Raw genomic sequence first — 12,782 nt, 5'->3', positions numbered from 1 at the left:
GCTCTAGAGGGCCCTGAGAACTTGATCTTTCTAAACCTTGTCATTGTTCATTCTACTGTCTTCCCACATTAGACTGAAACCATTTAAGGACACAAACACGGTCTCATATTCACGTCTAAGACTTCACCCCAATCCCTACCTGTTCCTTACTTAGTCTGACTTTAATGCTCAGGAGGTATGCTTGAGAGGTTGCATTGAACAAGCCTCACCACTATTTATGTACATTTTAAAAAAGTTTTTGGTACACCCAGGAGGTTGGCTTCATGGATTGGAAGCTGGCCTCACATGCTGGGGGGGAAAGGCAGCTCAGATAGAGAAGGGAACACCAAGTAAAATGTGGTTGGAGACCACGTGCGGGAAGGGAGATGCTTGCTGAAAGTAGACTAGAGACTGAACATAATGGCCACTCAATACCCCTATTGCAAACCACAACACCCAATTGGAGAGAGAGAACAAAAGGGAATACCCTGCCACAGAGGCAAGGTGGGGTGGGGGGAGATGGGATTGGGAGGTGGGAGGAATACTGGGTTTATTGGTGGTAGAGAATGGGCACTGGTGGAGGGATGGGTTCTTGAACATTGTGTGAGGGAAACACAAGCACGAAAATGTGTAAATCTGTAATTGTACCCTCATGGTGATTCACTAATTAAAAAATAAATAAATAAATAAATAAATAAATAAAATAAAATAATGCTAAAAAAGTTTTTGGTACATCCTGGCAATGCTCAGGGCTTACTCCTGGCTATGTGCTCAGGATCACGCATGGAGGGAGTCCAGTGACCATATACGAAGCCGAAGATTGAATCCAGGTCAACCACATGCAAGCAAGCAGCCTACCCACTGTATTATTGCTCCCACTATGATATTGCACGTATGGATGTTTATTTCTACTGTCCTGTCCATTGCAAGTTCTTGTTATTCAGGTCTCAGCTTATGTATCACCTCCCAAAAGCCTGTGACTATTCTAACCATAGATTACCTTCTATCTAAATCTTTTTCTATGCCATATTTTGTTTTATTTTCCTCATAGCACTCACCACCACAATCTCAAACTTGACTCACTTTATTGTTTGTGTCCCTTGATGGAATATGTTTCACAAGTAGACAAAGACAGTGTCTATTTTCTTTACTTCTGGTGTATTGTAAGAGCTCAATATATATCTATATCTATATATATAGATATAGATATATATAAATGGAATTGTATTTTATTATTGACTGAACACATAGTAGAGTGTTTTTCAAAGTATGTGTGTGTGCAGAGGGAGAGGGGTATGCTATCGTCATAGTTGGGAATGATATATGTTTATGCTTCTTCACTTCAAGAAGGTAGATTTCTAGGAAGTCACTGAATAACTATTTTTATAAAATGGAGGCAGTAAACCAAGTAAGTTTGTGTACCTCTGCCCAAGTAAAAGGCCAGGATCTTCTCAGGGTTACTACTATATTCTTAGCATGTAGCACAGTTCCTGGAACATAGTAGATGCTCAAGAATGAATGTATTTTGGGTGAATGGATTAACGTTCCAAACACGGCTTACTTAAATTTTTTACTTGGTCTCTTCTTCCTGCTTTGTACACCTTTTCCTTCTTAGGAGGAAATATTGGCTATGTATTCTCTGTTCAGTCAATGGCACCAACATCTACTTCTATACCCAACCTAAAAATGAACTGTTTTCACTCTTTCACCTACTATTTTCGAATCTCACGCTCCATTCAACCTCCAAAATATCCATCCCACTTATGTGAACTTTTAGTACCTCTGTTGGTCAGGCTTTATCTTTTTGAAGAACTAATGCAAAAAACTCTTCCCTCCCTTTTCTTTTATCATAGACTTCATGAATTTAGGCGCCATTCTTTTGTAGAGTCATGCTATTTTTTTCTATCTTTCACATTTATTTTGGTTTTGATTTTTGGGCCTCATCAGGTGGTGCTCAAGGGCTGCTCCTGGTTTAGAGTCCATAGGTATCGGGGATTAAACCTGGGGCTTTGGCATGCAAAGCATGCACTCTAGCTTATTGAGCCATCTCCCTGGCTGTCTTTCCTACTTAAATATATATTTTGCCTGCCAAACAAGACTACTACCTTCTTTAATCCCTGTGGAGCTAAGAAAGCTTAAGTACAGAGTCTGTTACTTGTAATATGGTCATATAACAAAACATAACTATATTTAATAAATTTTTCAAAATACAATTAAAGCACAATTGGTTTAAACTGCTGTCCCAATCCACAGTTTTTTTTATTATTATTAATGAGTCACCGTGAGGGTACAGTTGCAGAGTTTCATGCTTGTGATACAGTCATACAATACTTGAGTACCCATCCCTCCATCAGTGCCCATTCTCCTCCACCGATGACCCCAGGATCCCTCCTACCCCCCCCATCTTGTCCCCCCACCCCACCCCGCCCTTGTGACAGGGCATTCCCTTCTGTTCTCTCTCTTCTTTTGGGTGTTGCGGTTTGCAATGGAGATATTGGGTGGATATCATTTTCAATCTATAGCCTGCTTTCAACCCGCCTCTCCCATCCTGAGCGGATCCTCCACCACACTTTAGTTGGTGTTCTCTTCTCTATCTGAGGTGCCTTTTCCTCCAGCATGTGAGGCTGGCTTCCAAGCCATGGAGCAAATCTCCTGGTACTTATTGCTACTATTCTTGGGAGTTAGCCTCCCATTCTGTTATTTTATATTCTGCAGATGAGTGCAATTTTTCTATGTCTATCTCTCTGACTCATTTCACTTAGCATGATACTTTCCATGTTGTTCCACTTATATGCAAAGTTCATGACTTCATCCTTTCTGACAGCTGCATAATATTTCATTGTGTAGATGCACCAAAGTTTCTTTAAGCAGTCATCTGTTCTCAGGCATTCAGTTTTTTTTCCCAGATTCTGGCTATTGTACACAGTGCTGCAATGAACATACAGGTCATTTCGACTATACTTTTTTGCCTCTTCGGGATATATTCCCAGAAGTGGTATTGCTGGGTCAAATGGGAGGTCAATTTCTAATTTTGAGAAGCAACCATATTGTTTTCCAAAAGGGCTAAACCAGTCAGCATTCCCACCAGCAGTGTAGGAGGGTCCCTTTTTCTCCACATCCTCTCCAACAGCTGTTGCTTTTGTTCCTTTGGATGTGAGTCAGTCTCCCAATCCATAGAGAGTTTTAGTGGTCACAAGTTCCCTTGTATTAGGTGTTGGAGCTGCTTCAGACATTTTTGAGAACAAGCTAAGTGTGTGGATGTTGATCTGGGAGATACATTAAGTTTGACTTTAGTGAGACATTTATATGTGGTTTTTTAATTGCTTTCATTTATATACCCAGGTGTAGGAATGGTTTCTAGAAATATTTTACTTTTGAACTTAATTTTGTGTTCACAAATATGTTTTTTTCTCAGATAAATCCCACTTCACAAACTATAAAAGTGCATGTCCTCCTAGATCTTTTTCTTTTTTTCTTGTTTTTGCCTTTTGGGTCACACCCAGCAATGCCCAGGGGTTACTCCTGGCTGAGCACTCAGGAATTACTCCTGGCAGTGCTCAGGGGACCATATGGGATGCTGAGAATCCAACCCGGGTCGGCAGCGTGCAAGGCAAATACCCTACCTGTTGTACTATCGTTCCAGCCCCATTTTTTTTTTTGCTTAGAGTTTTCTTTAAGGCAGAAATATGACCCCGTTGCTTCACTTCAAAAACTTTATTGCTTGGAAATAATAGATAAAATATATTATTCAACTTTTATTCACTAATAAAAGTTAAAATATATATTATTCAACTTTTGTGTAAACGTTCACAATGTACCTCTGCATTTTTGTACATATTGATCCTATTTTTTGTTTGTTAATTTTGTGGAATTTATCCTCCAAGTGTCAATTCTGAAGCACTTTCTTAGATTCATTTTATACTTTGCAAGAGGTTAATAGATGTTCTCCAACTGCTTATTCGTGACCTTGTAAGGGCCCTACACTGGCCGTTTATAACAGCAGAGTCTTGTTGTAGCATCACATCCCTAGAGCTTAATGCACCGTCACTTAGAAATGTGTGTTCTCATACACATTTTATTTTTGTGTGTTGGACCACACCCAGCAGTGCTCAGGCTCACTCCTGGCTCTGCATTAATGAATAACTAACTCCTGGTGATGCTCAGGGCCATGTGTAGTGCCAGGGATCGAACCTGAGTTGACTACTATCTCTCTGACCCCCTCCACAGTCTGTTTTTTTAAAAAGTGGTAGGGCTCTTTAAGGAAGTGATAGAGTAATTTCAAGAGACTATTCTAGAACATCTGGAGAGGAAAAGCAGTGCCATCTTGAAGCAGTATCACTAAGCGAAGTGCTTGTTATGGTCAGTTCTGCCAAGCATTTCTGTAGTACTCCTCCCGCAGGCTCACGATATTTGAGCAAGTAAATCCATCGAATTGAAAGGAATCGAGTAGGCTCCAGGAAAAACAAGGGCAGCGGCAGCTGTGAAGCAGACAACTGAAGGAAGAACTGCACCTGAAGGCTCAGGCTAGAACTCAGAAGTAGAAGGCGCAGCGTTCCCGTCTTGGCTCGGGAAGCGAAGTCCCTAAATTTCCCTAAGGCAGGGTCGTCCCTTGGGCACACTAACAATTGCCATTGTCGGGGGCAAACTGGGAGGCAGAGCTGGTGGGAGAGGGCAGCCCTGCGCAACTGTCCTTAGGAGGACCGTGAGTTCCTCCGACTATCTGGCGCCCCTGCCCCCTTCCCTTTGCCTGTCCCCGGAGTGAGTGTAGTAGTCCGTGGGTGGGGTTCTCATGCCTTGTCATTCCTCGCGGGGATAGGGCCACGGCACCGACACGGCGCTCGGCCTCATTCAAAATGGAACCAAGCGCCTGCCGTGCCTAAGATGGCTGCTTCCCCGCCCCTCGGCTCCGGCTCCCCGGCGTCCATTGGTCCCTCCCGGAGACGAGGGCCTGGAGGTAACTGGGTGCCGCCCCTCTTTCTCAAGGCGGCTCTCCGCCCCAGATGGCGTCACTAGGAAGCCGGCAGCCCTTCCTTCCCCGCCTTTGCCGCGGTTACCTCGCTTGCCCGGCCCTCAGAAGATGGCGGCCGGGTGGCCTCTCCCCGGCAGCGCCGCCACTCTTAATATGGTAGCTGTTTACCCCGCTCTCCCCTCCCCTCGTACGCGCCAACTTCCTCGTTGTTTTGAATAAACTTTATTGACTACTGGGATTGCCTACCGCCGCCCCTGGGCTCGCCCGGAGACTTTTCGGGACCATCTTGATCCGATTTGGCCGCAGGGTCATTCTAGTCTTCGCTGCTTCGCCCGAGCCTCCGTCGCGGACCCGGCGAGGACGCCGCCTGCGCGCTGCCCCAGGATGCCGCGGGACTAGGCCCGGGCCCAGGTCTCCGGTAGGCCTTCTCCCCAGCCGGCCCGGGGCCGAGTCCGGGTTCAAGCCGCCCAGGAGCCCCGCCGGGCGAACGGGGCCTCTCCCCCCCAGCGGGCGGCTCGCGGGGCCGGCGAGGAAGGTTCGCGGCAGCGCCGTGAAGATCCCAGAATTCGGCGCGCGCGTCGCCGCTCGTGCCCGGAACTGCCGTGCGAGCCGCCGCCGGACTAAGCCCGGAGCCGCGCCGGAGCGAGCCGGGCCGCCGGCGCCGCGCTGGGAGCGAGCTCGGCGGGGCTGAAGGATCCTCGCGGCCGAGCAGTGCGGAGAGCTGGCCGCGGGGCTCGGGACGGAAGACATTCTTGTCAGGTTTGGGGCGTGAGAAGGTGCCTGTCAGTCTGGGAGGCGCGGAGGGATTAAGTTTGGGGGGCACGGGGGTGATTCTCCGTGACAGCGCGAGGCTCCGTGACGGCCATCCTGTCAGTCTCGGAGGTCGGGGGGTGGGGGCGGGGAGGGGCTTTCGCGTCCCTTGGTGGGGGGGCTCTGGGGGGCACTTATGTCTTGACCGAGCTGTGGCGAGACATTCTTGTGGAGTTGCCGTAACGCAGAGCGATCGTCGCCCGTTCAGGGGGGTTCGCGCAGATCCCCGTTCAGTTTTGGAGGTGTGACGAGGACACTTGTCATGTTTGGAGTAGAGGACGGGCTGATCACTTTGGAAATTTATGTCGATTGATCTCAGTTGTAGTGGGGGCGGGGGAGTGAGCCGGGGACCAGCGGGGCCGGACCGGCTGGAGTGAAGGGTTTTTTTTTTTTTTTTTGAGCGAGGAAAGACATTTAAACTCCGAGAAGGCGAGCCCACAACTGTGTTTGGAGTTGTGCGCTCCGTCGTGCCTGCCGCGGTCCTGACGGCGTCCAGATCATTCTCGAGGCGTCGGAGTCGACTTGCAGGGACCCCATCCATCTCTCTCCCCCTCTCCCTTTACCCCTCTCGCTCTCGCTCTGTCTCCCCCTCCCTCCCTCTCCCTCTCTCTCTACCTCCCCCCTCCTCTCTCTCGGTGTCGCTCTGTCTCTTCTCTCCCTCGCTGGCCTTGTTTGAGGGCCGAGAGTAGGATCTTTTTTTGCGGATGTCCCTCAGCTCAGGGTTTAAGGCATGACGAGCGTCATAATTAAAGCTCTGGGAGTGAGATTGTGAGGTAGGAGAGGGCGCCGTCTCCAACTCAAGATTCTTCCTGAGAAGGCGTCAGATTGTCCCCTGAAACCCGGCTGAAGTTCTCACTTAACTGGGGGCCAAAGGAGGTAGGGAGATAAAAAAGCAAGGTAGAAAGCAGGCAAACGAGCAAGCGAGCAAGCAAGAAAAAAAACCGCCTTCGCAGCAGAGCGCCTTTCTTTATTTGTTAAAGAAATTCTGAAAGCCGGTGGACTTTCTACGATTGCCCCCTACCGCCTCACCAGCTGTGTTGCATCCCAGAGCGTTATCTCCGCATTAATGCAGAGGGTTTGGTAGCTGGGGGATTTCATTCATTAGGTGAAAAGTGTTGTTTGTACCTAGCCTTCGTCGCTTGCCGCCCCCAGCTTCTCTTGACCTGGACCCTGGCCGGTAGCAGAACGCCGAAAGACCGGGTGAAGATGGCCTCAGTGCCAGTGTACTGCCTCTGCCGGCTCCCGTATGATGTGACACGTTTCATGATCGAGTGTGACATGTGCCAAGACTGGTTTCACGGCAGGTAAGGGGATCATACCAGACTGGATAGGGGGCAGTGGCCAGGTCTTCTCTGGGACCTTCACCTTAACTGTTTTAGGTTCTCTTTCTGAAAGTGAACTTCAACCCATTTCCCACCACCAGGTTCTTTAATCTTTGTAGACCATATATATTTCTTTTTGGGGACAATTTAAACCTTTCTTTCCAGCCATAAATAAAGTGACTTTTTAAATTCTGACACTTTTATTTCGCTTTAGGGGGGAGATACTACAGCATTTTGGGGTTTGTTTTTTGGGTCATAATCGGTGGTGCTGCGGGGTTACTCCTCTCTCTGCACTCAGGAATTATTCTTGGTGGTGCTCCAACCTGGGTCAGCCTCATACAGGGCAAGCAAGCACCTTACCCGCTGAACTATCTCTCCCACCCACTACTGCAATTTTAAGATACATGAGCTGTGGTTTTGCAACTTATTATCCAAGGGACCTTGGGGAAGTTGCTTTGTCTCTCTAGCCTTCATATATCTAATACTTCCTTTCTGATGGTTGAAAGCATTCTCATGCACTCAGTAAATGGAGGCAGAAATGCAATTGTATTATTTGTACAATACCCTTTAAATTTAATTTTTAAATTCACTGTGATTTACAAAGTATTTATATGGTATTTATCTGAAGAATGATTCAACTAAGTTGAATTAAGCAGAAGAGACATTGGGTAAAATAACGGGAGTAGAACGACTAATGAATTCCCCATACCTGTCACCCAGGATTACAGAGGTTAGAGTGTGGAATATAATTGTATTATCCATTATTAGGATTTAAAGCCAAGTTTTGGAACAAAAATCACGAGAGGGATTTGTGAACTGGAGTATAGCAAAATACTATATGATGCTCTGCTTCTGTTGGCATGTTATATTTTAGAATTTTTAGTTGTCTTTAGTCCCTTCTAAGGAGCTTTTACTATTATCACACCCAAGACTAAAGTGGAGGTTTTAGTACTGCTATAATTCTGTTCATTGAAGGGGACTGCTCTATGTAGTACATCCAAATTTAGATTCAGCTAATTTCTATTGAGTATTTAATGTGTGCTTGGTGCAGTGTTCTGTTTACTGCCTCATGTTATTTGAAAGAGGATAGACCTATAGGGAGGTGCTTTTCCCGTTCCTCTGAAAGTAAGATTTCTTTCAGGGTTCTTGGTATATTTGTTAGTGCTGATCAAGTCACTCCTCTGCTTAAAATTCTTTTGGTGATTCTACTACAGAATAAAATCCGGTTTTCTTTGTGTGACAGACAAGACTTTTGTGATCTACTGATTCGGATTCATTTCCCACCACTCCTCCTCTCTTGTTCTTTATACCCCAGCAAGACTAAACTAGTGTATAGTTCTGGGAAAATTTACTCCCCTTTATGTCTCTTTGTCTTTGCATATGCTCTTTCATTAATGTCCCTTTCACATAACACAGGTTATCTCCTCTGTAAAAGGCCTCCTTCCTCTGGATCCAATTATAGTTTGTATACATCCTTATTGATAGTAATTCTTCCATCATATCATTTTAGATGTTTGCAGCTCTCACTAGCCAGAGCTACTTATCTGAGTGTTGAGATGTCATCTTTCTCTTTTTTTAATTTCCTAAACCTAGTTCAGTTGTTAAATGTATAATAGATGCTGAGTACATTATAGAAAGAAGAGATGATCAAGTCTTTTCAAAAGCACACACACACAAAAAAAACCCAGCTATGACCTTTGCTATGGTTCCTATGAGAAGCATGTAGTTTTGTGTAAGTTCAAACCTGAAAATTTAACTCTTCCCTATGATCCAGAGAATTGGAAGCAGGAATGAATTTGGGAACTGGCCATGGGAATGAATACTTCCTGAATACTGAGTTCGAGAACCCATGATAGGGAATTTCCATAAATTGTTCTTTTATTTTTTATTATTATTTTAAATGTAGGAGCACTGCTATTTATTCAGCTATTGATTAAGCTGATTGAATTGGGCATGAACTCCACATTACTTTTTAAAAAAATTAATTTTATAAGTTAGTTCACAATGTTTGATTACATTCAATATTCAAACACCAATCCCGCCACCATTACACCTTCCCACCACCAAAATTCGGGATGTTTCCATCCCAAGCCCCAATCCCTGTCGCAAAATACAACCAAAATAGTATATTTCGTATTGTCTGTTATGAAGAACTGCTGAAAATGCTTACAAAAAAGTGTCCATATAGGAAACAGTGTGAATATTGTTCTATTTTGGCAGGAGCCATTAAGACTTCCTATAGGATATCACTAACATGTTGATTAAGTTTGGGTGATGTGAACTTTAGTGATTTATATCTGAAAAAATATATGTATGCATATATATATATTATTTCCCTCTATGATTTGTTACCTACCATCTGAACCTCATCAAATGTGTGTGGTAATTATGAAGAATGAGTAGGGAGTGTTTTATGATGTGTCTGTCGCGTGCCTGCAAAAGCAGCCGCGTGGTCCAGGAAAATGTTTACTCATATGTGAGTCTCAGCCCAAGTGTATGGGGAACGGCCTTGAGCGTGGTGGTGGTTGGGTTGTGGCGTTTTTGGCTGCCGGGACTGGATCCCTTCTGGTGGGGAGGGCTATCATTCCCCCCTCTGGGGTTCCCCATGTGAAACAGCCTGGCACAGAGTCCGGTGTTATGGTTATGGGGGCCTCATCTTATGCTCCCTTTCAGGAGAAGCAGCCGTGGTATTTGGACGGTGACTGACCTCCACATTACTTTTTTAAAAAAAATTCTATTATGAATGTTAATTTTATTTTATTGTTTTGTTATTATTTTCCCCCTTTTTTATTCATTGTGAGATACAGTTACAAAGCTTTCATGTTTGAGCTTCAGTCATACAATTATCAAACACCCATCCCTTCACCAGTGCACATTTTCCACCACCAAAATCCCTAGTATTGGCGCCCCTGCCACCCCCGTTCCAACCCTTCTCCTGCCTGTGTTGAACTTATATTGCTGAGCCTGAGGTGGTTTGTGGGTGTGTCTCCCACATACCTAACTTTGGCCATTTAATTTCTTGGTAAACTTGGTCCCAAGTTGTTGGGGTCCGGCCAAAGGTACAGCGGCAGTTTTGGGGTATCAGGAAGTCTGAAGGCACCATCAGGCTGCTGATGCACTCACCCCACAGGTATAGGTTGAACTGATGGCGTCACCATACCCCCAAATTGTTCTTTTAATCTCCATCCAAACCTCAAAGTTACATATTTCTTCTTTAAATGTTTTACATTTTCCTAATTAAGTACCTGAGTATGCTCATTGTACAGAAAAAAGAATAATGATGAAAATCACTGTCACTGTCATCCCATTGCTCATCGATTTGCTTGAGCAGGCACCAGTAATGTCTCTCATCGTGAGACTTCTTCTTACTGTTTTTGGCATATCGTATTCACCACGAGTAGCTTGCTGGGCTCTCCGAGAGGGGCGGAGGTATTGAACACGGGTTGGCTGTGTGCAAGGCGAACGCCCTACCACTGTGCTATCGCTCCAGCCCATGATGAAAATAAAAATTACTTATTTTTCTACTGTCCAGCACAATCTGTTATTAAATACTTCCTTTCATTACCCCCTGTTTAGCATAGAATGTGAGTATACATTTTAATTGCATAGGATTTTGTCATAAATAATGTTTTATAAAATGACTCCTATTCCATTATAATGTGACTATTTTGTCAATTTCTTAAATATTCATCTGAATCTGATTTCTGATATTCTATCATTTATGTGTTATATTTGGTCTTTCCTTCCATGGCTGGATAATGAGAAATGTATAGGTGTTGCTTTTAAAAAAATTGTGGTGAACTTTTTTGCACTGACACTTGAAATTTAAAAGGAATACCACCGAGGCCCTCAAGAATTCCAAATTTAAAACAATATGGACGATTCTCAAAAAGTTAGAAATTGAGCTCCCATTTGACCCAGCAATACCACTCCTGGGAATATATCCCGGAGAGGCAAAAAGGTATAGTAGAGATGACATCTGCATTTCCATGTTCATTGCCGCTCTGTTCACAATAGCCACAATATGGAAAAAACCAGAGTGCCCGAAAACAGATGATTGGCTAAAGAAACTCTGGTATATTTACACAATGGAATACTATGTAGCTGTCAGAAAACATGAAGTCATGAAATTTGCATATAAGTGGATCAACATGGAAAGTATCATGCTGAGTGAAATGAGTCAGAAAGAAAGAGACAGACATAGAAAGATCGCACTCATATGTGGAATATAAAGTAGCTGAAAGGTACAAGCTTACAATGTTGTGATTCCTGGCAGACATTTCACTAGACTTAGTTCCTAAAATACAGAAATCCAAAACTATGCTGCTGCTAGTGCGGCCTCCGGACCTCATATCTCTTCATTCTCAGCAATGGAAAACAAATTACCAAATGCTTGCTTTTCAGCAGATCGACTTTAGGGGGAAGAAACTCCAAATCAATAATAGTGAATTTTTTTATTGAAATATTGAATGTAATCAAAGTAAAGTGAAATTTACCAGTTACACATGCGGGGTGGGGGGCTGGGGAGGCGGGGGGAAGGGGGGAGGTATATTATGATTCTTGGTGGTGGAATATGTGCACTGGTGAAGGGATGGGTGTTTGAGCATTGTATAACTGAGACTTAAACCTGAAAGCTTTGTAACTTTCCACATGCTGAACTAATAAAAGAAAGAAAAAAAAGAAAAAAAAATTCCAAATTTACAGGCATGAGAGTACAGCTTGCCTTGCATGTGACCTACCAGAGTTTGATCCCTGGTACCCCATATGGTTTCATAAACCCAGCCAGGAGTGATGAATTCAGTGATACCTGAATTCATAGTGAGGAGTAAGCTTGAGCACCACTGGGTGTAGTCCAAAAACCAAAATGAAAATTGAGAATTTGGACCAGTCTCCATATTAATCACATTTCTATGAGAATCATGTGTTTCTCTGTATAAACTGAAAAAAATTCACTCTATTTTTCCCCATGAACAACCAAGTTTTTAATCTCTTCTCATGTTTCTCTTTCTGGAATGCCAGAAAACAGGAAAGCCAGTTCAGAATCACATCTTTGATTACTGAGTGACTGCTCTTATATACTCAGTGCATAAGGCTAGGTTTGCAGTGCTCCATTTCAGTTTGTATGTAAGCACAATTGAAAATTACTATAGGGCCAGAGACATAGTAAAGGCCTTAAGGCATTTGCTTTGCACATGGAAGCCTCAGTGTTTTGTTCTGTTTTGTTTGGGGGCCACCCCCACTGGTGTCCAGGGCTTATTCCTAACTCTGCACTCAAATTTCAAGGATCACTCCTAGTAGGGCTCTGGAGACTATATGGGATGATAGGGATTGAACCCTGGATAACCATATGCAAGGCAAACTCCTTACTCATTGTACTGTCTCTCCAGTCCCCGAAACCTCAGTCTGATCCTAAATCAGTCCCCAAGGCTGCCAAGTCTAACCCAAACTTACTCCTCCCAATAGCCCGCAATAAAGGAAAATACTACATATTGTGGATTTTCCACAGTAAAAAGTTGCAGAGATATTTAAGCCCACAAATACTTGTAGATGATTTAAATCTCTGTTCACATCTCTGATGACTTCCATAGGCTCTGATGGCTTCCATATTTTAAAGTAATTTTAGGGATTAGTGATGACAAGTTACTTTCTGGGAAAATTATAGCAGGGAAGGCTGCTATTTCATTTTAGGTGAGCATCTGGAA

General features: G+C 44.1%; 1 protein-coding gene across 7 annotated transcripts in view; it reads left to right on the top strand.

The window, feature by feature from the left end:
- The first annotated feature begins 5,226 nt into the window (after positions 1-5,226).
- The window catches only part of PHF8 (PHD finger protein 8), a 128,097-nt gene continuing 120,541 nt past the window's right edge, over positions 5,227-12,782 (top strand). For 2 of the 7 annotated variants that reach the window (XM_004606476.2, XM_055122168.1), the window contains exons 1-2: positions 5,579-5,707; positions 6,888-7,062. In XM_004606476.2, coding sequence (XP_004606533.1) covers positions 6,965-7,062 — 98 coding nt within the window. In that variant the 5' untranslated portion in view covers positions 5,579-5,707; positions 6,888-6,964. Of the gene's footprint in view, positions 5,367-5,578; positions 5,725-6,887; positions 7,063-12,782 lie in introns of those variants that run through there. The other 5 variants (XM_055122172.1, XM_055122173.1, XM_055122169.1 and 2 more) reach the window with 5 other exon arrangements.

Source organism: Sorex araneus, chromosome X, assembly GCF_027595985.1.
Source record: "Sorex araneus isolate mSorAra2 chromosome X, mSorAra2.pri, whole genome shotgun sequence".
NCBI classification, from domain to species: domain Eukaryota; kingdom Metazoa; phylum Chordata; class Mammalia; order Eulipotyphla; family Soricidae; genus Sorex; species Sorex araneus.
This window is presented reverse-complemented; position numbering and strand designations above follow the sequence as displayed.